The 27,727-nt window shown below is 53.0% G+C and overlaps 1 protein-coding gene across 1 annotated transcript in view; it reads right to left on the bottom strand.

The window, feature by feature from the left end:
- SBNO2 (strawberry notch homolog 2 (Drosophila)) overlaps positions 1-25,642 on the bottom strand; it is a gene marked incomplete at its 3' end in the record, with an annotated part of 32,320 nt that extends 6,678 nt beyond the window's left edge. Inside the window, exons 1-16 of the mRNA XM_009084655.1 lie at positions 25,591-25,642; positions 24,257-24,386; positions 20,754-20,859; positions 11,713-11,877; positions 8,973-9,065; positions 8,358-8,454; positions 7,976-8,136; positions 7,419-7,552; positions 6,707-6,797; positions 5,444-5,587; positions 4,869-4,986; positions 4,407-4,512; positions 4,068-4,221; positions 3,522-3,698; positions 2,685-2,782; positions 459-541 (exon numbers count right to left, since the gene is read on the bottom strand). Coding sequence (XP_009082903.1) covers positions 459-541; positions 2,685-2,782; positions 3,522-3,698; positions 4,068-4,221; positions 4,407-4,512; positions 4,869-4,986; positions 5,444-5,587; positions 6,707-6,797; positions 7,419-7,552; positions 7,976-8,136; positions 8,358-8,454; positions 8,973-9,065; positions 11,713-11,877; positions 20,754-20,859; positions 24,257-24,386; positions 25,591-25,642 — 1,909 coding nt within the window. The remainder of the gene's footprint in view (positions 1-458; positions 542-2,684; positions 2,783-3,521; positions 3,699-4,067; positions 4,222-4,406; positions 4,513-4,868; positions 4,987-5,443; positions 5,588-6,706; positions 6,798-7,418; positions 7,553-7,975; positions 8,137-8,357; positions 8,455-8,972; positions 9,066-11,712; positions 11,878-20,753; positions 20,860-24,256; positions 24,387-25,590) is intronic.
- Between the last annotated feature and the right edge of the window lie 2,085 nt (positions 25,643-27,727).

Raw genomic sequence — 27,727 nt, 5'->3', positions numbered from 1 at the left:
CCCCTCTTCCCACATCCCACTGGATGAGAAATCCCAAAATTCCGCAAGCCACAGCCAATAGTTTGGCAGGAAAGTCATTTTTGTTCCCCAGGACACTTGCCATGCTCTAAATAAAGGGTTGTGGAGGAACCACCTCGCTGCAGGAGGGGTTCAGACACCAGCCAGGACCTCTGCCCCCCTGTCGGGGCCAAGGGAAGGGGCACAGCCACAGGGCAGGGGCAGAGGTCAAGCCCTGAGCTGGAACAGGGCAGGGGGCAGAGGGAGAAGGGTGGATGGCCCAGAGCTGCTGTCCTCCAGATGTGGGAGTGACAGATGTGCAGGAAGACGAACCGAAACCAGGGAGAAGGGCAAAAAAGCACCAAGTGGGGAGAAGGGCAAAAGGCAAAGAAGCAGCTGAGTGGCTGGGGGAGCAGCCGGGCAGGAGGCAGGGGCTGGGCTGGGAGTCAGCGAGCTCTTACGTTTTCTTTTAATGCCAGTTCCTTTGTCTCTCTTTCTTTTGGTTGAAGGAAAGTGCTTCTGAATTAGTGATAGAAAGACGCCTCTGAAAGTAAGATGCAGAATTTATTCCAGCTGCCAGGAACATGTGGCAGTTATCACACACCAGACACCCCACGCTTGGGGGAGAGGGTGAGTCCTGCCCTGTGGGCATGGGGAGGCTCTGGGAGCCTGACTGTGTCACCAAAGGGTCCTGCCACGACAGCACGGGCTGTGCCAGCAGTGACACGGCCACGCTGAGGGGAGGCAAAGCACAAGCACTGGAATGGCAGGAAAAATACTCTCAGCCATGGCCTTACTGCTAGCACCGGGAGAGGAGTCATGCCAGGGTGGCAACTGCCACAAAAACAGAGCCCCATGGGCTCTGTGCTACCATGTGGCAGCCAAGGATAACCTTTATATAGCAACTAAGAGGGAGTTTTAAATGGGAAACACTATGCTGGGAAGCTGTTCCATCAAAAATCCAGTAAGTCCCAGTGTCCAGCCCCTCTCCATGCCCTGAGAGCACAGACCACTGTCAGGCTGTCCCCAACAGATGTGCCCCACCAGGTCCTCTGATTCCCTGGCCATGGACCTGCTTCCCACTGAACCAAGAGACAGAACACAGACTTGTAGTGGATTCAGGTGAATGGAAAAAAATAAATCAGGAAAGGTGGAAACCAAAGGTTTCTGTGGCCGTTCTGCAAACCAAAGAGCAAATGTTTAAAAGCTGACTGTGTGGATGAACTCTCAGGGCAATGAGAAGGCACTGCCAAATGAGCTCTGCTTCAGAAAAACACCAAAAACTCCCAAAACCAAATGTTGCAAGTGACAGGTGAGAGGATGGACATGACAGGCCCCCAGGTGAGAAAAGGGAGCCTTGGGAACTGGGAGGAAGCTCCAGGGCCCTGGGGGAGAGGGGCTGAAGGGGACAGGGAGGAACAGAGCCCCATGACTGCATCAGGCAGGCACCAGGAGGGTTCCTTGGCCTGTGTGCTGGGGGACCCTGCCCAAACAAACACTCACTCTGGAGCCTCCCTGCCGTGAAATCCTGCTCAATTCCCAGCACTCACCCTTGCTGTGTCCCTGCGAGCAGAGCCCTGGGCTGGAATCCACCCAGGGAACAATCTGTTTATTTTTAACCCCGTTTCTCGGCATCTTTAACCAACTGCTCCTTCCCAGCACACTCCCCTCCAGAAATCCCCCGAAGTGCTGCAACACCAGGACACACATTTGCAGGCTGAGCAGATGCCAGGAGACACTTGGTGATCCAGCCAGGGCTGCAGAACAAGAGCTCCTGCCTCTGGGACTGGGGCCATTCAGTGTGGGACCCTGAGCTCTCAGCCAGGCTCTAAGGGACCACACTGTCCTCTGGACCTCAGTTCTGTGACATGGAAGCCAATCCAAGGGGGCAAATCACCCAGACAGCTGCCAGACCTGCCCTGTGCACTGTCATCAAACTGTACTTGGTTTTCAGGAATGGGCTGAAGACAGCACAGGGACACAGACCAACCCAAACCCTCACCACGGAGGGAGGAAAGCTCAGCCTAACCCAGACACACACTGCCTCTGGCATATCTCACTGCTCCTACCTGCACCAAAAGTCACTGCAGAAGCAAACAGCTCTGCAGAACAGAGGAAACACAACCCAAGGTTTTGTCAGCTGTCGTGCAGAACAGCTGTGTTCAGGGACAGGCTGGTGTTGTGGGAGCTGCAGGAAGGAGGAGGAGCAGGAGCCTCACTCTCCACTGAATGGGCAGCACAAGTTCTGCTGGTGGCTTCACTTCTGGCACAACCAGCTCTCCTGTTATCTGGGAACTAAGGCCACAGAGCCAGGACACTGGTCCTGCCTCTGCCATCACAGGAGATTCTCTTGCTCATTTCTTCTGTGTCAACAGCCTCATTTTCCAGAGCCAGACCCACAGAAACTACACTGAGCTCCATTCCTGGCTCTCCTACTCCTGCCCATTCTATTGTGTGTGTAGAGAGCGAGATCAGGCTGTTCCTGCAAGTCTGGACCACAAGAGACTTCAAAATCCAGGCTCTAGCTCACACAGTCCCACTGAAGATACAGTGCCCCAAGGACCCACTAAGTGTCCCCTCCATGGTACAGGGGAAGGTGACACAAAACTGCACTTTGGGAACTGCCAGTGCAGGGCTTTCCCCCACACCTCCCACAGGAAAACTTTTAACAGGGACTTTTAACTCACTCTGCAGCAGAGACAAAGCAGTTGAGGTGCCCGTCGTTCTCATCTAGGACCTCCCTGGTGCGAGCCTCCCCCGTGGACTGCAGCCCGATGACAATGCACTGCAGGACACAAGCACAGCACAGCATGGAGTCAGGGCAGGTGCACTGCTCCAGGCTCTGCAGGTACTCCACAACCCCAGGTACCTCCCCTTGCACCCTGTCCCAGATCAATCCATGTTGGGCCTGTAGCTATTCGAACCATGTCTTGAATTCAGCATCCCAAACCCCTCTGTGCTGACCCCACAGAAGGTGACTGAGCACAGACCTCACTGACTGTGCTAGAGAGTTTCTGCCTAGAATCTCCAAGGTGTACCCAGATGGGTGAAAGGACTGTTATGCTCGAGGTGAAGGGTCTGGTACCTCTTCTAGAATCATAGAATACCAGAATGGTTTGGGCTGGAAGAACCTTAAAGCTCATCCAGTCCCAGCCCCTGCCATGGGACACCTTCCACTAGACCAGGTTGCTCTGAGCCTGGTCCAACCTGACCCTGAGCACTCCCAACTTGAACAAGACCCAAAATCCCCTCCCAGATCAACCTGCACACATCTACCAAGCAGGAACAGTGGGAAATGCCTCGGGAGACGAGGCCACATCAGCTCCTGAGCATCATTCACTGTGAATGTTCTCAGCAACCCGAACACTGCTCTTCACTCTGGGAAACCTGGAGAGAAACTCAGCCCCGGGGAGGTTTGAAATGGCTCAGCCAAGCCAAGCCAAGCCGAGCACTAATTAGCTCCCCCTGGCTGCAGACTAGACAGAAGTCGCAGGTAAGGTCAGGCTGGGGCGCTGCTGCTGTACCTTGTCCCTGGCCAGCTCCTCCCGGGCCAGCTCCACCAGCCGCCGCACCTTGGCCGCGATGCACAGGTACTTGAAGAAGCGCTGGTGAGCCGACCAGAACTGACCCCACAGAGACTTCCGAGACTCCAGGCCGATCCAGTCGGCTGCCTGCTGGAACACCATCAGGGCCTCTGCCCACTGCAGGTGACACAGAGAGGGCTGAGTTAATATCCTCATCTCCACTGCCATTCCTGCCATGCAGGAGGGGATCTGAACAGTCTGGGGGTTGATGTGTGATTTAAGGGCAGTGTTTGTGTTGCTCTGCTGAGCTGGAGGAACACTCTGGCCATTCTCTGCATCAGCACAATGCAGCTCTGGTTTGCAAATATGGAACTTTCAAACAGAAGCAAGAAAGCATAAGGGGTTTTTTTACACCAGCTAAGTGTGGGTATCCCTTTTCCTTCTTGTCTGAGGTCATGGCCACATTTAGGGGCCTCAAACCCTCCACATACCACTGGCTGTGCCTAAAGCACGGGTGAAACTCCGCCTCCCTCCACAGCAGCTCACCAGCTTGGCTGCCTTGTCATAGACAGCCTTGTACTGCTCGTCCAGAGGGATCTCCTCGATCCTGAAGGTCACCCCGCTGAAGCTGAGCTGCCGAGCAATGTACATCCCACTGACTTTCATGTCCATCGCCACGATCTCCATGGCACCGACTCCCCTGGGAAGGGACAGCAGTTGTGGAACCAGCTGTGACCCCCCCCACGACCTCTGCCCTGGGACAGCACCAGGCAGGTGACCCTGCAGAACGAGCAACTCCCTTGGCTCACACAGCCCACACTGTCCTTGGGCACTGCCCCCAGTCCCCACCCCAGGCTGCCACTGCAGGGGCTGGGCAGGACTCACCTCTTCTCGATGGCATGCAGAAACTCATCGAAGGCTCGGAACGGAGTGCCCTCCCCCCAGATCCCCAGGCGGCTCATGTAGATCATGTTTTTTGGCTCCGAGGCACCTGTTTGGACAGAATTTGTGGTCAGCAAACCCACAGCACTTGGGAATAGATGTGCACCAAGAGAAGCGACCACTGAAGAGGTCATTGTTTGCCACTGTGCCTTAGGAGATCTTTCCAAACGTTTCCTTCCAAGAGCTGAGTGGGAAAGTGTCGCCACCCAGCTGGAACAGCTGGCCAGGAATCAGTTAAACTGGAGAGAAATTAGTCTGACCTGCCAAAGGCTTGGGGCAGATCTCAGCACTCTGAGCTCCTCTCTAGCCTCTCCTCACACGCTCAGCACAGGGCTCAGCCCTCGGGGTGTCCTTCAGGTCAGAGGGGACCTGCACTCTGCACACACTCCGTGATGAGCAGCTCACCTGTGGCACTGGCATAGACAACCCTTGCTCGAGGCAGTTTGTTCTGCAGGTCCAGCACTGCTTTGCCCATTTTGGTAGAGCTGGCGTTTTTGGCTTTGTGGCACTCATCAAACACGATCTGCAGGGGAATGGTAGTCAAGGAGAAAGGATCTATGTTCATCCCGAGGATGGGAGCAGATGGAAAACACAGCCCAACCTCCTCCAACCAACAGAACAAACAGCCCCAGTACCAACAGGACCAACTCGTTCCCCACACTGCACAGAACCTGCAGGGTTTGGCCAGTCCTGTGCTGCTCAGACCCATTCCTCTCCCTTCATCTCTGAGATGTGTCTTGCTGAGGGACTGGAATGCTGAAAAGGTTAACCCTAGCTGCTTATTCTCCACCTCCCCTGCATCCTGGGCAGAGGAGGAGAGCAGAGCGTGGGGGTTGCTGCACTCACAGCACTGAAATACCTCCCGTAGGCACAGGCTGCTCCCACAGCTGCTCCCTGTGACTTGGGGTGGCCCCAAGCTCTTTGTTCCCTGGTGCAGCAGTCACAGGTAGCAGTTTTCAGTTGGGTTTTTTTAAGGATACAACTCCATCAAAGTTTTCCCTGCACCAGTCCAAGATCTGCTTCAGGCGCGTCCTGTGCTGTCCTCCCGCCTGGCTTTCGCCGATCAGCGCGGAGTAGGTGGCGAAGAGAACTCCTTCTGAGGTAGCTGTGTCACCGTATTTAATCTGCAGGAAGGGAGAGGAGCACACAGACCCTGATGGCTGTGCCCAGCACGTCATATCATCCCTGCCCACAGCCCACGCTCGAGCGGCTGCGCCGGACACTCCATGCCGCTGGAGAACACAGCCCAGGCTGAGCTCAGGACAGGCACAGCTCTGCTGGGAGCTGATGTCTCCAGCTCTGTGTTTTGGCAGTGAGACATGGTGATGACAGAGACTGTAAATGCCTGGAGAAGTGCCACCAGCCAATGTGTCAGCACATCTGGACTCCTGCAGTGAAGTGCGGGGATGTTGATTTTCTGGCAACAAAAGTGCTTCACTTTTTTTGTGAAGTTCAGAGTGTTTTATACTTTGAATCCTCCTGTCTGTTTTAATTCCTTCTAGAAAATCATCTTCTCTTTGTCTGTCTTACTGCCGTGGGTCCCACCTGTACTGAAACCCCTAGCCCCAAGCTGAAGAAAGTTCCATTTTTAAGTCCTTTTGGGCTGAAAACAAGATCCCTTTCAGGCTTTTAGTGGAACACATTCAGAGGTGTCAAACACCTGTGGTTTCTATGGACAGTAAGAGCTGATTGTTCAGTACCATTAAAACCAGAGGAGAGGGTTTCAGTGAACTGGGAGACACTGGACAGAGACTCAAGCACAGGCCACGAAGTACCCTGTGAATAACCATCACACAACTGCTGATGGTTCTTTGGAGAAACCCTTCAGCCTCAGTACTGAGGAAGGCCTGAAAATCTTCTGATCTGCTCAGCTGGGGGCAATGCCCACGTCCTCAGCAGTGGCATCATGGGTCTGCCAGGCAACAGCCTGAGCACCTCCACGCTCTGGGAAGTGGTTCCACGAACCACTGCTAGGAGATGCTGGCCAAGGTTCCAGTCCTGCTGTACTGGCACTTGCCTGGAGACACTTCCCACTCCCTGCAGGAACAGCTCTGTGCTCCCCATGCAGCTCCACAGTGTGTAAGAACAGCAGGAGCCCGAGTGGGAAGAGCTGGCTGGGAGGAGGGAACACAGGCAGCTCAGTGCCTGAGCCTCTGACCCCGTGGGCAGAGGTGACACTGCTCAGAGCCCTTCAGCTGCTCCCCTGGGCTGACTCCAGAGCAGCAGCACAGCCACTTTCCTACCTTGTTCAGGGCATGCACAGGAATGTGGGAGGCCTCGATGTCCTTCAGGTCTCTCTCAGCATCATACTTGAGATCGTTGGAGACGCTGAACCTGCGAAGGGAGACAAAGTGAGACGTGGGGTGGTTATCTCCTCCTGGGGCCACTTATCTTCTCGAGGAGTCAGGGATGGTTATGTCCTCCTCGGACTGGCTATCTCTTCGAGGAGTCACAGCTATTATGTCCTTCTGGTTATCTCCTCGGGGAGTCAGGCACATGGTGATTAAGGGCTCTGACTAACACAGAGTTGTGCAGAGCTCTCACATCTCCTGTAGCCCACACAGCCCAACAGGAGATCTGACAGCAGACACCTGTGTGCCCCTTGGGACAGGCTGTGTGTGATGTGCAGCAAAGCCCCAAGACCCTGCCTCTGCACCCAGACGCCTACAAACACCCATCCAGAGCTGAGAGGGAGCAGGGCCAGGCTGGACATCACACCCTGAGGAGCACAAAACTTGCTGTTTCACAGTGACTCATTCTCCATCGCTGCTGCAGGGGCAATATTCCCATTTCACAGGCAGCAACCAGGCACTAAGAGGTGGAAACTACTTACCCAAGGCCACAGCATGACTCAACTCTAAAGCCAACATCAGCACTAAGGAATTCCTTACTTCCAGACCCAAATTAACTCCAAGGTCTTACGGGAAAAGAGGAAAAAAACCCCCAACAACTTACCACAGAGCTTTTTTCCTCCCTTTGAGATAATTTTCAAAGATGATGCCTGCAACAGTCCTGCCCTTCCCAACTCCAGCGCCGTCCCCGATGAGGAACCCAGCTCGCTGCCCATTGGGCAATAAAACTTCATGTTGCTGCAAAATCAACAACAGAACTGGAATTTAAACTAGATTTGCCTTTGTTGATTGATGGCTTTGATGTGAGTTTCTAAGAGCAACACTTAACCCGTTCACACATTCCCATTGCTGCACATGCACCTCCCACTCAGACACAGCAGGAAGGGACAGAGGTCACGCTGAGCTCACCAGTGGCAGTTCATGGAAAATACCCCAAAATGTACATCCCTCTGCAACACAAGTCTGGGGTTCTTGCCTCTTTGGGCAACAGACCCCATAGAAGGCCCCAACTTCAAATAACCCTTCAAAAGGCATTTGAAATGCCACATGCCAGAGGAGTTGCATCACACAAATTAGTTACTTTAAAACACAAACGAACACCTGTCCCTGCAAGAGGCAGTTTCCGTCAGGTCAGGACATGGGCAAGGTGCAGGCACGTACCTGGCAGGCATAGATGATGGCTTCCAGCTGTAGTGCAGAGAGTGAGCCTCTGTCGGCCACGGAGCTCGGCAGGGAGAGGCTGTAGGTGATGTCAGGTGGGGGGACACTGGACAGGGTGCTCGTCTCTACCACCAGGTCAGGGTGGTGCTTCCCAATCTTGGCTAAATGACAGCAGAACACAAGTAAGTCAGGGTCTGTGCTCCCAGTGGCACCTCAGCAGCACTGCAGAGCTCATGAATCTTCCACAGCCCAGGGCACTGCAGAGTTTCCCTTGGAAACCACCAGCCTGGGAGGTGCCAAACACCAGGTACTGCTCTTGAGGGAGCAGCGAACTGGGCTGGTCCACACTGGAGTGAACAGAACTTCCCATGGCAACACTCACACTTTGAAGGGATGTATTCTGCATAGGTCTCCGTTTGCCCCAACTCTTCTGTTTCTTCCTCCTCTGCTTCATCCTCCTCCTCTGCAGGAGTCTGAGACTGAAGACAAGCAGCATTGACTCAGGGTTAATGCTCTCACTGAGCAGTGCTCTGTCCTGCCACTGACTGCCACTTAAACCACCCCCAAACCCCACACACAATTCATCTCCCTCATAGGCTAAGGAAAACCACCCGTGGGAGCTCACCCCAGGGCCTATCAGAGCTGCTTAGTGCCTGGTCCTCGCTGAACTGGACAGGGATGCTTGCACCACTGTGGGCTCACATGAACCCTGCCCAGCTGTGCTCCAACCTGGCCCCCAGCAAGGCACCTGGCCCAGCTTTAAGCCCAGAGTGGTGCCCAACAGCACCAGCAAAGTCCTGAGAGCCCAGATCATTCCTTAACACAAAAGGATTCCACCCTAGGAAATACAACACACTTCTGAGAAAGGGCAGAGACTTGTGCCTGAGTTTCTTCTCTCACTCCCTCTGAAGAGAAAAAGGCCAGAACTGCTCCCCCCACACTGGGATGTCACCAGGAGCCTGTGTCCCACCCCACTGCGGCCAACCATCGCTCTCACCTGGTAGCTGATGAGGAGAGGGGTGTTGGGGATGGCAGAAACATGGTCATTGGAGCTGTTCAGGCCTGGGAACGGTGTGCTGGATGAGAATAGCTGGAACACAAAGGCTGCAGGTGAGGAAGTGCTCCAAACCCTCAGCCCTCCGACCCCAGCGAGCATGGAAACACAACAGTAAAGATCCTTGGACCATCCTGCCCTCTGCACTTCGGCCAGCAGGGAGAGAGCTCCCAAGGCACTCCAGGCTGGGAAGGCTCAGGGAAGCAGATACTCTGCTCCCAAACAAACAAATTCACCCTGGAACTTCCCGACAGCAAGGTCAAGACAGCAGCTCGTAGCATCCAAAGCAATCAGCAGCTCCAGGAGCAGCACTGCTCCAAGTGCACAGGCTGTGCAGAGTGCCAGGCTGAGCCCTGTGCTCCAGCAGCAATGAAAGATGGGAAGTTCTCAGGCATAAACACTCTATTTTTAAATAAAATCAAAAAAATAAAAAGAAGAAGAAAGCAAAAACCCACCCTCCATTCCTGGAAGCCTGAGTCAGAATTACCAGAAGGAAGCTGGACGGAAGAGCTGCTTTCAGTGCCAGCAAATCTGGAGAGCAGGTGAAACATCCCCACCTACAAATCCCAGCTCAGACTTTGGTCTCGGGCAGGAGAAAGGCCTGGAGCTGCTGCAAGGGCAGGATGTGTTCTCTGGGAAGTGAATGCAGGGCTGGTTTTGCATCACACAGTCCTCCAAGTACAAATCTCTGCTATCCCGATCCAGCTCTGGCACTCAGCATTCCACCTCGGGAATTGCTGAGGAAGCAACAGGAGCCTTAGTTGCTTGAGCATTGAAAAACACCCACACGGGTGAGAATGTGCTGTGAGGGACAGTGCAGTGAGACCAGGAGCGGCAGTGGGTGATGGATCATCCACCTGTACAATTCCTGCCATTCTCCACCCTCCCTCACCTCCTGCTTTGATCTTCTCCTCCCTCTGTGCTAAGCTCATCTAGAGCTGAGGCACACAGATCCATGAGAACATGGGGCTAGAAGCAGGAAGGAGACTCTCACAATTGCACAATCACAGCCTCACTCTTACTCCATTTCTCCCCTCTCTGCATTATTCTCCATTTTGTCCCATCTCCAACTTCCCTGGGAAGGGAATCGGTGCCATGCGCCTGCCAAGCCAACCCCACTCTGTGTAAATCCCTTCCCTGGGTGCTGAGCTGGGAGAAGGCTGTTCACATCTTTAACATGCTGTGAATGAGCTACAGAAAACTGCATCCAAAACTGCAGCTCCAAAATTCCAGCCACAGGCTTCCAAGGCAGGGCTGTGCTTCCCAGCCTTAAAAACACTGGGAATGTGTGAGATGGATGAGAGCAAACACAATGGGTGACAGGGACTATTTTTAAAAGGTATTTCCCAGCTCCATTACAAATGAAGTGTTTTGTCTGCTGCTCCTGCAGATATCTCACAGGGTGGCAGCTCTTCCCCTCCTGCCCATTCCTGAGTGATACAGAGCCAACATGCTGGATACAGCTCCTTTCCTAGGGATCACAGCTCTCCCCATGGGCACACAGAGGCAGGTCTGCATCCAGTCCTTTCCTCCTTGATCCCAAATCACCTCAGCACTGGGCATCTCAGTCCAGGAGCTCTCAGGGAACTGGAAATGTTTCTTTTTAAAGAGGACAAGGCCCAAGGCTGTTCCTGCACCAGGGATCCATGTGTGGGCCTCCAACAGGATGCATCCAGCTTGGCTCCCAGGATGTCCCACACATCAGAGCTGTGACACTGATATTCCTGCCCTGCCTGTACCTCTGAGACAGACATTCTGGAAAAACTCCTGTACTGATAACCCAGCACAGGGCTGTGGGTCAGAGCTGCCTGCACGGGCACAGCTGAGAGCTGCCCTGGATCAAAGGGATCGGGATGTACCCGCCCGGCTGGAACGTGACGGATATTCCATTTGTGCTGCAGCTTAGTGGCTGCTCAAAAGCCAAAATTCCTGCAATCCTGTGGAAAATCGTGCTGGTGTGATGATGTGGGGAGGGACAGGGAGAGATTAGCTAAACTGCTGATGTTCTGCACCAATTGCAGCTGCCAAAGATGAGTCAATTTGTCAATCCTCTCACCCAGTGTCCTCTGCACCTCCCATACAAAAATGAAACCAAAATCTCCTGTCCAGGACGTACCTAAAAACCAGCCCAAAAAGCAACAGCCCCACCCCAACCATCTCTGTTCTCAGAAAACACAGATAAGACAGTGTTTAAAATAGCTGGAGATTCCTTTCCAAAGGAAGTCGTTATAAACGGAATTCCAATGAGTTAATTGGGCTTATCTGAGCCAAGTGCTTGCTGGACACGAGGGGCAGGGTCAGGACGTGAGGAACAGCATGGAACAGAGACAAGGCTGCTGTGCTCACACAGTTGCCAGAGGAAAGAGCTAGTGCCTGCACCACACTCGGGAAGAGTGCATGAATTGGGTTGGGACTAGATGATCTGTAAGGTCCATTCCAACCCTTCAATTCTATGGTTCTATGAATCCCTCTGAGGGTGTTTGGATTCCCTCCTGCTTCCAGGAGACTAAACATGCATCACCACTTCAACCGCTGAAGTTGCTAACAGCGAAATTAGCATCACCACACCTCAACCTCACCCCGGAGGAGTCGGGTTGGCTCCTTAATCCCTTGGTGAAAACCCAGGATGCAGCCTGAGGTGTTCCCTGTCTGCTGAGGAGGATGGGAGAGGAGCAGCCCCTACCTCGATCTGGTTCTGCTGCGGTGTGTTCACATCCCATAGCGTTGGCACGTGGTTCAGGCTGTCAGCAGGCAGGAAATCCTTGGGGTCCGCGATGTCCGAGAGGGAATCCGCGGGCGACGAGAAGAGGGAGCTGTTGTTGGGGAGCTCATCGAGGTATGAAGAATCCTGGAATGGAGACACGACCATGGTTAGAGGAGGCAGGACGAGACCAGAGAGCTCCTTTCTCACGCATCCAGCAAGTTCTACTTTCTTGCCCCACAGACTCAGCCAACACAGATCAGTTGACCCAGACAACCAGAGCAGTGTGATAACCTGCTGCATGGCTGCCAGGAGAGCCAGGGGCTGAACAGGAGGAATCGCTGCTCATTTCCAGTTAAGGGCCAATTTCCCACCACAGGCAGAAAGGCAGCCAAAGATTCTTCAAAGTCACTTAGCCCTGCCTGACACAAACGCACGAGCGGCCGAGCTGGCTGCACTGTTCCCAATGGCTTCGGGCCAAGAGCTGGGTCAGACCCCTCCAGCTGCTACGAACAGCTATGGGTGTGCAGTGTTTAAACCATCAGCACATGTTACCCTCACCTTCCTCCTAGTTCCTAGCTATGGCTCGTTTGCCCCCGAGAAGCCTCTGTGCCCCGAGGCTGCCGGCACGGGCAGCGGCGTGTGGGAACGGATGCCCTAAAACAAGGGCAGTGTGACTGGAGGACCTGCACTCCTCAGACACCGACCAGGAGGGCCCAGAGCCCCCAGGGCAGGGCTGGCTGAGAGGGAGGCAGTGCCAGGCAGGACAGCTCTGCCAGCCGCCGGGCAGCGCGGCCTGGACAGCACGGCCTGGGCAGCTCTGATAATTCAGGGGCTATTTTAGGATTACCCAGAAACCAGGGCCTCCAGAGGCTGAACAGGCACCCAGATTTGTCACCTCGGAATTAAGGGATCTCTGGACTCTGCGTCACACTTGGGAAAGTGGAAGAACACTTGGGCAAGTCTGGCCTTGGCCCGAGTGAGTGCCCTGTGCTGGATGGTCCCAGATCCCATCGCAGAGCCATGGTGAGACACTTCTGAGCAGGTTTATTCACCAGCATGTGGCACTGGCAGAGGCTGGTTCAGGAGGAAACATCCTCACACCTGTGTCATGGCAGCAGAGAGCTGTGGGGCAGCCCAGAGTGGTCACTGCACATCAGGATCCCAACAACAGGCTGAAACAGCAATGGGACCTGTAAGAGCCCTGTGACACAACCCAAGACACCCCAGCAAGTGTCCTCACCTTGCCACATCCAGCCCCACCACTGCTCGGGGCACTGGGCTGAACTGGGGAAAGGAAACCAGCCCCCAAGGCAGAGGGAGGACAATGCTAGCCCTGGGAATGATGCAGTGATCCCATCCTCTCCCAGTATTACGAGGCATTACTCACCAATTCCAGAGACTACCGTTTGTCTTAACTAATTACATTATCTAAATAGCAGTAAAGCTAATCACCTGCCTGAGTCTCCGCCCGAAGAACCTACTTGGCCCTGCTCTATAACCCCCAGAGGAACTGTTTAACACGAGGCCACAGCAACCACAACCAGCACAAACCAAGCCTGGACTGGGGACTCCACTGGTTTATCTGGCACAAATGGGAGCAGCTGCCTTGGTGTCCTCAGGGAAAAGGAAGGATCATCACCTCAACCAAGATCAGGATCAGCTCAGACATCTTTTGTCCCTGTTTCATGCTGATTAATCAGAATTGTAATGATTGCTCATTGGAGGGTTTACAGTAACAGCACATCTGTTTCAGTGGAAGTCAAATTTCTGCAGCAGATGGAAGTTGTCCTGCCAGGCAGGATCTTTATCTCAGATGCTTTTCTGCAACTGTTCTCTACATAAATCTTATTCCTGGAATTCAGCATCTCCGTGGCCTCCTCTGGACTGTCCCCAGCAGGTCCAAGCCCTGTCCTGGGCTGAGGACCCAGAGCTGGAGGCAGAGCTGCACGTGGGTCTGGGAGAAGAGGATGAACCAATGCTATTATGGCACATGCTGTTCCTGTCATGATCCCAAAACTGAGATTATCAAACCCAACAATTAACTCCCTAGAAAAGATCAGGAGAAAAATCAGGGTAAACCAAACAAACCTTTCTCCCCACTCCTGGGAACAGCTCAGCTACCTGAGCCAAAACAAAGTGTTGAAAATTATGAAAGAACAAGTGAAGTCTAAATACAGAAGGAATGAGCATCCTAAAAATATGTTTGGCCACCAATGGAAATGGTTTATTTACTCACAATGCAGACACAGAGGAAACAAATACTCCTCCTGCAGAGCAGCTCTGGGTGACTGTGCTGCAGAGCAGACAAGTGAGAGAGGGTTTACCAAATACCCCAACCAAGCAACAAAACACACATCTGTGCCCAGACACACACAAACAAACAGCCATATCCAGGAGAGATTTGGTGCTTCAGAAATCACAGATTAAGCAAATCATGTTTCAGGAGTGACAGAATCAGCAGCTGCAATGTGAGCAGTCACTATGAAATCTTTTAGCTGCCAGACCCCAAAGTCTTTCTAAATTTGGGGCAGTAGACTGGCAGTCTGGAGGGTTCAGCTCTGGCTGGGCAGTGCTCCCCTCGCCTCCTGCACCAGCATCTGCTTGGGAATAAAACTCCTCAAAGCCATCACACCCACACAAACACAGGGAACAATCCTCACACAGCTCCTGCCCTCCAAACCCAGCCAGTGCCTGCGTCCTGCCAACAGAAGAGCCTCCAGGAGCGCAGGCCCCAGCAGGACACAAACCACCTCTGGCACAGCAGAGCTGCCCCCAGAACCTCCCAGACCTCAGCTGCCCCTGCACACCTCCTGGGAGCAGCTGGGCTGGCCGAGCCAGACACATGAGGAACCCCAAGCAGCAGGGAAAACAACCAGGGAAAACAGGCATTACCTTGTAGAGAGACGGGAACTTTAGCCAGAAGTGCATTTGGGACATTTTAGAGCAGCATTCGTGTGGCTGTCAGCGGCGCAGGAGGCAGCAGGGCAAGAGTGATCAGCGCGTGGAGCAGAAAGGTCCATTCAGGGCCGAGGCACAGGGCCAGGGCTCGCCAAGGGCTCCGAGCACCAACATGCAGCAGCCAGAGGGAAAATGGAGGCACAGGGCACAGAGCGCTGTCCTGCGCCGGGAGATTTGCATAGAGCGTTTAGTCACGACGAGAGGGCTCTTACTTCCTCTAAATCCAGGGCTGACTTTCAGGAAATGATGCTTGCTTAGTAAGTCAGTGAAATTACTGGCAGTGCAAGGAATTACTGTACGTGGTGTAATCCAACCACAGAGGCACTGTAAACAGCGCTGAGCTGAGCCGCGGCCGCAGGCTGAGCACACCCCGCTCTGCTGGACACCTCGTGCCAGGACACCCCACGCCACCGGACACCTCGTGCCAGCCGGACACACACTCAGCTGGACACCCCACGCCAGGGCACCCCATGCCAGGACACCCACTCCACTGGACACCGCACTCCACTGGACACCTCGTGCCAGCCAGACACCCACTCCACTGGACACCCACTCCACTGGACACCTCACTCCACCGGACACCTCGTGCCAGCCAGACACCCACTCCACTGGACACCCCACGCCAGGACACCCCACGCCAGCCCCTGCCCCGGGCTGGGAGAGCTCCAAGGGGCCACCCATGCCCTGGTGTCCCCTGGTGTCCCACAGAGCCACACGCTCACTTTGTTCCTGGGGTCTGCCCCACCCCAGGCAGTGAGAATCCAAAGGAGAGGTCATGTTCTTCCCCAGATCACTGCTCTTTCCCGGGAATACTGCCTTCTTTTCCCAAGGCAGCCCCTTCAAGTTTTAGTAACAGAAACAAGCACAATTCCTGGTGGGGAAGAGAGAAAGGCACAGAAAGTGATATCTGAAAGGGCTCTGGTCGCTGTAAGCTTAAGGAAGGTCTCCAACACCTCCAGAGGCTGGAGGGGAAGGAAACCAGCCAGAGAACCTCTGCCCTGCGGAAAATCCCTGACAACTGCTGTTTGCTTTGTGTGCAAGAGGCTCCTGTTTGCCATGCCCTGGATACAGCCCCGGGCTGGGATCTGCCCCGGGGTCAGTCCCAGCAGCTCAGCAAACCCGGGAGCACACGGGCCCAGCCAGGCACGTGCTGGGATGGGAGAGCAGCAACCTCTGCTCCCAGGCTCTGGTCCTGCTCCCAGTCTCTCCAGCACCCACAGCTGCAGGGAAACGCTGCCCTGTGTGCTGGCAGCTGCTGCTGCCCCTGCTGAGGCAACTGCTCCCGGGGCCCCGGGAAGGGCTGGAGGCACACTGGGAGGCACTTCAGAAACAAAGCTATGGGATGAAAGAAGGCACAGAGCCCCAGCAGGCCCATGAGAGAGGTGAGCAGAACATGGGGTGTCCTCCAGGGACACAGAGCAGAGAGGGGAATTCTGCTTCATGCCATGCAATGAGGAGGGAGGATGGATCCCTCCAAGGAAAACACTCGGGTCCTGGGGCTGGAAAACCACCTACAGGGCAGAAACCTGCAGCAGGGCTCGTTTCCAAGGGCAGAACCCACCGCAGCACCACAGCTCCACAAAGACTAGTACACATCAACAGCCCTTAGCACTGAGGATCCACGTTCCATCCTGCAACACACCTAGTCCAGGAGAGTGTTTTTCCATAAGCAAATGGGAAAGAAAAACACCTTTCCCCTGGCACAGCTTCAGCCACGGATGAATGCATACCCAGGGATAGGGCTCACAGGAGGAGCTGGAGCATCACTGCAGGGCTCTCCCTGGTCCCAGAGCACATCTCACCTCCCGGTAGAGACTGTGAGCAGCAGTTCCCTGACTGAGGGTTTTCACTGCTCTTTTCTCTGGATTTGCTGTATTTAAGAGCAGGCAGTGCCTCGTACCCGGTGCCGGAGCTTTAATGACACGTGTGAAGAGACCAAATTAATTTCTGCACTACCTCAATTAGTGACTTGCTGCGTGACCTGACTGAACCACCAAGACAACCAAGGTTTTGCTATTCCTGCAACCTTTGGAAAAGCAGGTGGATTATTTCCTCTTCCTCTTCTGTTAGTGAACAAGTGGGGCCCAATGCAGACAGCAAACCTGCACTGCCAAGGCAGAGCTGCTGCATTGATTTTGCAAGACCACAGCAGTGTAATCACCGTGGATAAGATAAACCACTGTGGAACCACCACCTGGAAAGTTCCCAGCCTGTCCTAGGGGAGAGGCATGCCCCAGCAATCCCACAGTTAATCCAGGAACGTGTGTGCTGACAGGACTATTCCAGCATTCACACCTGACCTACTCCATTCCAGCCAAACCTGAGTGCACAGCCCAGGGAAGTTCTGTGCTGGGGAACCTTCAGCATCCCCTGATTCAGACCAGCTCTACTTTGAATTAAAGCATCTATTTTAAACCATGTCCCCATGGTCTATTGAATTCTATTACCAGCAGTTTTAAGAGCACTGAGCGTTTCAGACCGGCTTTTCCCGCTTTTGTTGGCTTTGGGAAGGGAGGAAGCAGTGAGCAGGGCCTGCCAAGAACCTCAGAAACAGATCTCCAGTCCCTCCTGCCTGGAGTGGACATCACTTTGAACTACCCAGTCTGGTATGGGGGGATATCTGAGCCCCCCAGGCTCTGGTACCCTCCCCAGGGCCACAGCCATCCTGGCTTGCTCCTGCAACCCACAGCCAAGCACAACTGACAACACAACATGCCTCAAAAGCAGAATTCCTCCTACTTAACCACAGGTATCTCCACCTGAGACAGCCCCAAGAGCTCCTCTTACACACAGAAGGGAAAGATTTACTCCTCAAGCACAATTCATCCAACCAAAAGGAGATACTGCTTTGGAATAACATCAGCTGCATCCCAGATGTTTCCTCCCCCTGGGACCAGCTCAGGATGCCCTAATCAGAGCACCCTGAGCACTGAGTCAGTGAACAGTGATTGTTATAACCACAGCCTGCACCTTCCTAACCCCAGGCCTGCAGTGAGTGTCAGGTGTCTCACCCAGAGGGTTTATGAAGTGAAATCAAATCAGCCCAAACCCCAACCCTGCAGAGCAAAACCAGACACCAGCATGTAAAGCCACTTGTTCTTCCAGGGCCTCAGAGCCAGGTAACTACCTGCAAATGGATTTTAATGCCTGTTCTGTCCTTGCAGACAGAACTCCACGACAGACACAGAAGTTCCAGGATGTTTCTTATTCCAGGAAACTCTTTGTTTCAGCCACAACCAAGTCTTCCATATAATTTAATAACTGCTGCATTGATTTCCCCTAAATCACAACAGCTCTGTGCGCTGAAGCACTTCTAAAAATTAATACTTTTTTTAAGAGCAGGTTAATTTCTCCTCCTGCTTTAACAAGGAAGAGGAACAGGAGATTGCAAGGGGCTGGTGGTGAGGAGAGGGTGGTTTATGACTAACATACATAGCCAGGAGTCCCCAGGCAGCACAGCAGATCAAACAAGGCTGTGACTGCATCCTCACAGTGTCACTGCAGGTGACTCTGCCCAGGGGCAGCGTGGTAAAAGTGTCCTGGCAAAATTACTGCCCATGAGCACTGGATTCCAGCTCAGCAGCACCTGAGAGTGGAGGAATAACCAGCAGGAAGGGAGGGAACGAAATCCTGTCCTCTCAGGACTGTGATTTCTGAGGACACGTGGGCAGTCAGACTTCTCCATGAGGAGGTGGCACCACACAGTCTTTGGCTGAAGACAACAGTTCCCAAGACCAGAAGCACTGTCAGACCTCAACGTGGCCTCCCAGAACTATTTTCTGAACCTCTGCTCGAGCCACTTGTTTATAGAAAAATGCCAATAGACCAGCAAGGATGAATCACCCAGGAGCAAGCCAGAACCCAAAAATACTGTGGAGGAAACCAGTTCAAGTTCACATCAGGCTGTCCTGGCCAGGCAGCAAAGCACCTTTCCCTGTACACTGACAGCGTGAGTTGAATTGAGTGATTCAACTGAAGAAAAATTCCTAGAGCCATTAGAAAATGTGACAACTCCCTCTCAGCATCTCCAGGTCAACAAAGGCTTTGCACTCTGCAAGTCCAGCTGAGCACCTCCAAAACAAAACATGGAAAAATGAGGGAAGCAAATGCCAATGCTGCAGGAAAATGTGCCACCATTCCTGCACTCCAAACCCTCGAGGTGACCAAACCCTACGGCACAGGGACAACCCTTCCATCTCCACCACCAAAGGAGTGTTTGCTACACAAATACCTCAGAATCATCAAGCATTTGCTCTTTAGACCTTTCAAATCTCTTTTCAGTGTTCCTCAAATCTGCAGATTTGAGTAAAGCCAAGAGAACAGCCTGGATCCATGTGTAGAGGCAGCACAAGTCCCACACAAGCACCTGACCCACCTCGTCTGCCCAGCGCCATAGACTGGATCAGGAGTCTCTTACCCAAGCTCTCAGCAGACTCCTCATGTTTCCCCTTTGGCTCCACTGCTCCGTCTGGCACAGTCAGACCAGCACAAGGTCTTGTGGCACTTGCCACTCCTACCATGGAAGTTTGGAAAGACAGGTACTTTCCTGTACAGCCACCTGGGGAGATGGAGCCACCCAGCTGCTCCCACACCCCCCAGATGGCATGTTTCAGCTTTCCAGGCGGATTGTTTGGCATCTGGGACACCAAGAAACCAGTGAAATGGAAAACACTGCAGAAGGAAGGGATGGAAAAGCTCCAGGGTGGCTCAAGAGTGACACCACTGCCTACAGTTCAGGGCCTGCTGCTCTACTAGGTTTGTCTCAGAGCCTGCTGCTCTCTCAGACAGCCAACACAAAGCACCTCCTTTTCACAAAGGATCTCCAAAACTCTGCCCCACTGAGCCGGCTGAGATCAATTTGCGTGATGCAGCAGGGAAGGAAGCTGACTGACCACGGAGATACTACAGAATACATAAGTTAAAGAAATACTTAAGCCATTTTCCCGTTAAACCCATCAGCCAAACTGCCTCAGACCTGGAGGTGAGACCTATGGTGGGGACCCTCTCCCTTCCCATCGCAGCACGGTAAATGGTCCCACAGGTTGATGAGATCACCTTTCTGTCTTGTTCCTCCCACACTTAATTCTGCAGGAGGCAGAGATCAATGCTATTATGATTCATTTAACTTATCTGGTTTCATCCAGTCAGAAGATCCTGATGAGCAGCTCCTAGTAACTGCCCAGACCCGCTGTGCCAGGCAGGTCCATGATGTGGGGCACAGGGAGCTGTATGGGGGGACACATCAGTGACCACCTCAAAAGGCACAAAGCACCTGCACATCCAAACCTGCACAACTGGAGCCCCAAGAAGGGTCACAGCCTCTCTTCAGCCACACCAGGAAACCAAGGGCACCGTGAGGAGGAATTAACACAAGCACAGCCAGACAATGTCCATATTAACTCCTGGAAAGGATATATCCAGTGCCTTCTTTATTCCAAGTCAGCTCTGTCGTATCAGCTAATTCCAGTCTTTACTGACTAACCTTACCATGAGATGTTGCCAAAAGCCAGTGCAACATTCCAGCCCCTCCATGGAAAGAGCTCCTTGCTCCAGAGATCCCCAAGGGGAGGGAGCCCCTGGGTCCCCTGAGACACCGAATGACCTGAAGTCACTGCTCATTCCACCCACGCTTCAGCTCTGCAGGAACTGACCTGGCTCCACTCTTGGAATGCTGGGCACTTTGTAAATATTCCTAAATATTCACTATTCAGGAATTCACCACTTGTAATCAGAGTGGAAACACAAGTGTGTTTTGGGAGGGAAAGGACTGAAGAGTCTGAAGTGTGTTCAGCTCACACTCCAGGAGATCCCCCCAGCACTGCCAGTGCTTATGGCAAACATCACTCTAAAAGGCAGAAGCAGTTTTACCACAAGGAAGCTCCCACCAAGCTGTGGACAGCTTCTGAATTCCTGGTGTGAGAGGATCAATCCCAACTGCACACAATTCCTGTCCAGGGCTGGACAAATCATTGCATCATTTCCTTTCCCCTCAGTAAGGCAACACTGAAAAACAACCACCAGCACCACCTTTCCCTCAAAGGCATCAGGAACTCTGCACTTACCTGAGGAAAACCCTCATTGGGGTCCACAGTTGCATAGTTTGTATCCAAGAAATTGGATCTGCTGATGGAATCCGTATAAAAATCCTGAGGGGTGTTCAAATATTGCCTGGAAGGAAATGGGAGAAGCAGTTACTTCCTGTCAGGCCCCAGAACTCTGCAGGTCACTTCAGCCTCTGGCAGTGGTGAAGCTGCAGCTCTGGGATGTCACATACAGGAGATGGATCTTATCATGGATATGAGCCAGAAGAGATGTAGGCAAAATAATACATCCACCAGTTTCATCCCACGCCCCAAACTCTGTAGTGTAAGAAAACTGTACTGGGAGTATAACTCTTGGCAGTTTGTGTAAACCAAAACAATGGTCTACAGGACTCAAGGACACTTCAGTCCATGAGGACAAGGCAGAAGGAAAGCCCTGGGATGTCCCAGTGCTGAGTGTGAGGGTGTGATGGAACCTGCCAGTCACAGCACACGAGGACATCAAGGTGCAGGGAAATATCACAGACTGGAGCACACACACCAGCAGTGCTGGTGAGAGCTGCCAGGGCAAAGCTGCACAGAGATTCCCTCCCCTTGCCCCACACCATCTACCTGGCTCTGCTCTTGCAGGCACCAGCCCCTTCCCTCTCCTGCAGGAGCAAGGGATGTGCTTTGAATCCTTCCTGCAAGGGCCATGCACTGCTGGAGCCACACGAGCGTTCACCCATTTCCTCTTGTGGGGAGTTCTGTGTGCTCCCCACTGCCACAGAGATCCCACAGCCAGGAACCCGAGCGAGGCACTGGGGCAGGGAGAGGCAGAACTCCTGCCCAGGAGCTGGGAAGGGCTGCACTGCCAAAGGATTATTAAGCAATTAAGGTACCAGCAGCTCATTAACACACCGTGCGGAGCATTTACATCCGGATTTATGCGCAAACACAGTTATCTCCTCTACTAAATACATTTTTCCTGCTCGTTTTCCAGCATTAAAGATAATATCCTTGAAACGGAACAGTTTCCTCTCCCTCCTTTCCCTTTTTCCTTCCTTTCATTGCTGCCACAGCTTTACGTGAGCCCTGTGTGAACACACCTGCACACAACAGCTCCCACTTCAGCCCCCACTCCCAGCTCCTTCTGATCCATGCAGGCACATGGAAAACTGCATAACTTCTGGGAATGACTGTGTTTTCACACAGGAAGAGGATGGTTGCAATGGCTCTCAGGCCAAAGCCGCTGTGGTCTCTGCATCTCCCCCCAAGCTGAGTCTCCAGCTGCAGGGGAAGCCAAGCTCCACAGGGATAATTCCCTTAGAAATGAGCTGAGTTGCAGCTCTTCAGGGCCCTGAACCTCACTGGTTCTTTCAAGGAGGCTTAATACACTGTTGACATTTGTCAGGTTAAGAAAACCTGAACCCAAGAGGCCACACTTGGGGTCTTCTAAAGAAATTCTCTAAGCATGAAAGTGAACTCCTGAAAAAAAAACAGGAAAAACCTGCTTCAGCATAAAGGTGTTGCCATGAGAATAAGCCACGTCCAAACACAGCCACTTGCAAATGAGATTTCTCTGCAAGGATTCAGCAGAGAAATGTGCACCACCTCTGATGGAGCTGCATGTTTCTAGTTTCAGCACAGGCTACAATTACAGCTGCCTTTAAAGTCCCATTTTTCAGTGTCCCCATCCCTTTCAGGATTCCTACCTGTGACCCCCTAACCCTAAATCTACCTAAAACAGTCAGTGCCGTTTTCAAGTACAACAGCACAGACTTGTTTAGTGTGAACTACGGATACAGAAAAACCTCACCTGAAAGGTGATTTGTACAGTTACAGGGAATGAAGAACAGGTTAAATCATTCTGTAGCAAACAATCAGTACAACGAGCCTCATTTCCAGCAGTAACTCCAGCAAAGGCAGCAAGTCCAGGTCTGAGTTAGACACAGGCATGTCCCTGCAGGATTGGGCTGTGACATTCCCAGCAGTGCTGGCACAGGCAGCCCCAAACAGGAAGAGACAGAGGGGCAAAACCAGAACAAATGGTCAAGATAAAAACCCAACACAGTAGATAAACACAATCTAATCTTGTGGTTCAATGCAGCAAAACAGAAATTCTGTTATAGCTCTCTGGAGGATTCACAAGGTGCAATTTACAGGAATCCTGCTCAAAAAGCACAGCCCCTTCCAATCAGCACTGGCTAGAGCACAGGGACCCACGGAGCTCTGCTGTGCCCACTGTGGGGAGGGGCTGGCACTGCCCAGCTCCCTCAGCACCTGCAGGGTAGAGCTCATAGTGCCTCTGGCAGGATCTGCCCTGCACATCCACCCGGTGCTGCGCAACACCTCCCGCACTGGGAGGCTCCAGGGCAACACAGGGACACGACACACCACATCCTCCAGACAGAGGGGCTGATCCTCACTGCTGACACCAGGCTGGAACTCACACCCTCACAGGGAGGGATCTCTGCTTTTCCATGGGGATGCAAAAATCCCTCTAGGAAAGAGCTTAAACCAAATCCTCACCTGAGCACAGTTATTAGCACAAGATATCAAATTCTGCTTCTTTGATTTTCCATTCCTCCCACCTCTGACCTAGATAAAGAACACATCCTGTGTATCCATGCCACTCCCTGGATTCAGAGTCCAAAGCAGCTGTGGATCAGCCTCTGAACCTCCTGCCTGACAATCAGCATCTCCAACAGAGTCCCCATCCAAGTCACTCACTGGGGCACAAGGCCACTTGATGTTGTCCCAAACGTCTCCTATCATATCCCACCTTGTGATCCAGGATGGAGGTTCATCACATTGTGCAAAGACCTCTCAAAAATACTATTTTGGGCAGGTAATCTAGAACCACTTTTGCTCTGGATCCAGCACACACGTGGCTGACGTGGTTCCCATCAGACAGAGCTGCTGTTACCACCCAAAGGTTGCTGAAACCCATCACAGTGCACAGCACTGAGCTGTGCTGCCTATGAGGAGGCTTTACCTGGAAGCCAGTCACAACTTCTCAAGGAGCTGTCACCCTGTGGGATGTCAGCAGTGAAGACCATCAGTCAGAACCAGAGCAGAGCCAACACTCCTGACGAGCTCTAGGCTGAGCACGTTTGTTCAGCCACTTGTCATGATGTGGCAGTTAGTGTTAGTCACTTCCAGTTACCTCCATGGCAAAGGATTTTCACTTCACCCCAGATCTGCCACCTGGGACAGGTAACACCTTCCTCCATGCCTGTACAGAGCCTGGAGTGCTTGCTCAGCTGCATCACGCTCACGGGGTGTTTGAATTCCAGCCTAAGCAAGGCAGTTCCTCCCTTACTGCAGCCTCCAGGCTTATCAAAGCTTTTCCCTTCTTTTAAAAACAAAAAGCTGTTTGCTGCTGTTTCCAAGCTGCAGCAGTGTACAAAATGCCACAAGATCAGTGAGTGATGCAATTATTTCCCCATCAGATCGTGAAATAAAGTAAACAAGTGAAGAAGTAGTTGAATCATGGGGTGTGCGAGAGCAGAGGGGATTAGACAAAGGAGAACAGCACTCACTGGTTTTCACTTGGGAAAGACGAGGTGGGGAACGAGGCAGGGTAGCAGCTGCTCCATGAGTTGGTGGCCAGCATGGAATTCTGCAAGGAGAGAGCAGAACAGTTAGGGCAGCAGAGGCCTGGACCAGCACCTGTGGCTGCAGACCTGAGGGCAGGCCTGTGGCTTCCCCCCTCAGTGCTCTCCAGAGGCAGAGGTGGCTCCTGGTCCCTGGAGCAGGAGACATCGAGTGCTACTCTCCACTTTCAGCTTTGGAACCTGCTTCCCTATCCCTGTACCCAGAAGGACACTGAGGTTACTCCCCAGCCCTTTCACTCTGTCAGGACAAGGGGAAACAGCCTCAAGCTATGCCAGGGGAGGTTCAGGTTGGATATCACGAGTAATTTCTTCATGGAAATGATTGTTAAGCATTGGAACTGCCCAGGGAGGTAGAACAGTCACCGTCCCTGGAGGTGTTCAAGGAATGACTGGACATGGCACTTAGTGCCATGGTCTAGTTGATAAGGTGGTAATCGGTCATAGGTTGGACTTGATGATCCTGGAGGCCTTTTCCAGCATCAGTGATTCTGTGATTCTGTGACAGTCTCTGTGGGAATCCAGCATCAACCCAGTGCCCTGAAACTGGCTGGCACAGGTCACAACTGAAAACATCCTTCTGTGCCTTGTCCTCCCACTTCCCTGAACCGCCTCCAATGTTAACGGGAAGCTTTAATCTCAGCTCACACCAACAAAATCAGGGATATAACACAGTATCTCCTTACTCAGCTCCACAGCAGCCTTTCTCCTGTCCTTTGTGTGCCCAAAGCACTGAAATCTTGTGCTTGAAGTAACAGGCGCTTGGGCCTCGCTTGAACCTCTGTGTTCCTGCATGTGATTCACTCCAGGTTAGAAACAGAAAGAGAAAACACCAGGACATGTCAGCTGTTTTGGCACAGGGGTTTTAGCAGTCCTACCAGGGGCAAGTGCTGCTCTGCAAACAGGCACAGCTGGGCCCAGCCACAGGCTCACACGTCTCGGAGAGACACACCGGGCAGGGACAAGGTCTGAATCCTGGGAACACTCCTCAGTCCTTCCCCAAGGAGCTGCCACCCACCAGCCTTCAGGCCTGGCTTTAATCACAGCCCAGCCCTGCTCCTCCCTCCCCATGCTAAGCCTCAGCTCGGCCCCTCCATCCATCCTGCATGCCCCTGGAAAGAATGGGAAGCCACTGCTGTAAACATGCACCAGGACTCCCAGGATGTGCCAGGCTGGCCTGCTCTGCCCAGACTCTTCCTGGGAGTGCACTCCCCTCCGAGGAGCTGCAGATCTCACCTCCACATCTGGCACGGCGATGCCACAGAGGACGGCGCTCGGCTGCTGGTGCTGCGGGAAGCTGTTCCCCCCATCCATGGCAGGGTGAGCTGCTGCATGGAGTCCTAAAGGACAGGCTGTGGAGTGCTGGGAGGTCTTATCTGTGCTCTTCACCCTGCACCATGTCCTGGGCTGAAAGAGAAACACACGTTTAGGTTTGATGAAAGGGGAGGGGGGAAAAAAAGCAACCAAACGTAGCTGAGAGATGAGCAAACAGCCACCGGCACGTGAAATGCTACTGCCCCTTCAGAAAAGAGAGGTTTTTGCTGGGAAGGAGCTCTCAGCTATCTCTACACCTGGAATTCACCCAGCACGGCACTGGAACACACCTCTCCTGCCCTGCTGCTCACACCGTGTCAGGTCACCACCATCACCTGCATCGCTGCACACACACCTGGGAAAGCACAAACAGACTCTGCACTTGTGTGCAAACTCATGGCAGTGTAGAGCACTGACCTGGCAGGATTAACCCCAGGGGTCACTCACTGCCTCCAGCACAACTTCTCAGTCAAAACCTTCAAACTGATCATTCTGTTTCACTAAATTCTCTGTATTCCCAAAGGAAACCAATTTCCAATTGGATTTCATGGATTAACAAAAGAACAGGAGGTGGTGACAGCAACCTATGCAACCAGAGGAGCAGAGAAAAGCAGCTGTGACATCTTTATCTCCATCGCACCTTTCTTCGCCGCCTTCTGCCTCCTCTGACCGTGTCCCTCCTCAGAAGCCAAGGGGATCAAAGTGGCCAACACTTGTGATGGAGAATCCAGACACACACAACACCTACCAGCACAGACCAAAGCTGCAATTTAAATTAGCCACCTTTGATCACTTGGGAGACACTATTTGCTACTAGAAGCATTTTCGAAGAGCCATTTCTGACTCAGAGTCCTTTAAAAGTAAGTGACCTTTTGGAGGACAAACTGAATGCTGTGTTTGGATGGAAAGGGAAATTAAAAGTGATGCTTCCCTTCTGTGATGCCACAGCTGTGCCAGCTGTGCCCTCTGTGGGGTCTGCAGAGCCGTGAGGACCAGTCAGAGCCCCCAGCCCAGGGCAAAACAGGGGAAAGCTGCTTAGCCAGAATGCTGGAATGCTCAGTGGCCTTGGCTTAGCAGGGGCTCTAGTGCAGCTCCAAAACATTCAAAACATGCAAAACAGAATGGTGGGAAGCAAGAGGCACCAAGAATTCCCTCTGTACCCTCCCAGCCATGCCCTGATCCTGCAGGATGCCAAGGGCATTCCTTGTCCAAGGAGAACAGCACCAGCACGTGCTGGATGTCCCACACCCAACCTTCACCCACCAAAGCTGCAAAATCACCTTCTGCTCGCTGTGCCGGACAGCAGGTTGACAGAGTGACCCACGTGAGGGTCACGGCTCTCGCTCAACACTCTGGTGCAAGGCGGCTCTCCAGCTTACACACCCAAATTCCAAGGAAAACCTCAACAAAAACCTGGCTAAATCAGTGTCAGAAACCTGTGTGAGCCCAAGGACAGCACCTGGCACGAGAACAGAGAAGTGGGCACAGCCCTTGGTGCTGCCTGTGCCATCACCTGCGTCATGGAAAACTCGAGGATCACGAGTTCCCTGCAAGCCAAAGGGTTCCAAAGCTCCCACATCCCACCCTGCCTCATGACAACCAGCACTGACCACGCCGAGGCCCCAGGGAACTGTCACAGCACTTTCAAAGGGGTTTTCCGTGTCTCCTCTTACCAAAAATACTCCAAGGAAGAAGCAGCTCTTGCTGCTACAGCAAATCCCTAGAGATGAGGCTCCTGGTCCTGGCACTGTGCTGGGAGAGGATGTGAGAGGCTGGGAGAGAGCTCAGCCTACAGGGCAGCACCAACAACACAGAGACAGGTCCCAGCTCCAACAGCCTCGGCCACGCTGTCCGGCGAGCAGAGCTGCAGGATCCCCTGGATCCAGAGGGACAGCGCGGCCTGAAAATCCCACTGGACCTGCTCCTTCCCAGCCGAGCAGCCCAGGTCTGAAAGTGAAACTGTCTCCCTGCATGGTATGTGAGGTCCGGGGGAGATTTCATCACTGAGCTCTGCGTTCAGTTTCAATATTCCTAGCAGTCTGCTAAAGGTCTGCTCTCCAGCTCCAGCCTGGAATTCCTGTGGAA

This window comes from Acanthisitta chloris, unplaced genomic scaffold (assembly GCF_000695815.1).
Source record: "Acanthisitta chloris isolate BGI_N310 unplaced genomic scaffold, ASM69581v1 scaffold41391, whole genome shotgun sequence".
In the NCBI taxonomy this organism is placed as follows: Eukaryota; Metazoa; Chordata; class Aves; order Passeriformes; family Acanthisittidae; genus Acanthisitta; species Acanthisitta chloris.
Note: the sequence above shows the minus strand (reverse complement) of the source record. Positions and strands in the feature narration are given on the sequence as shown.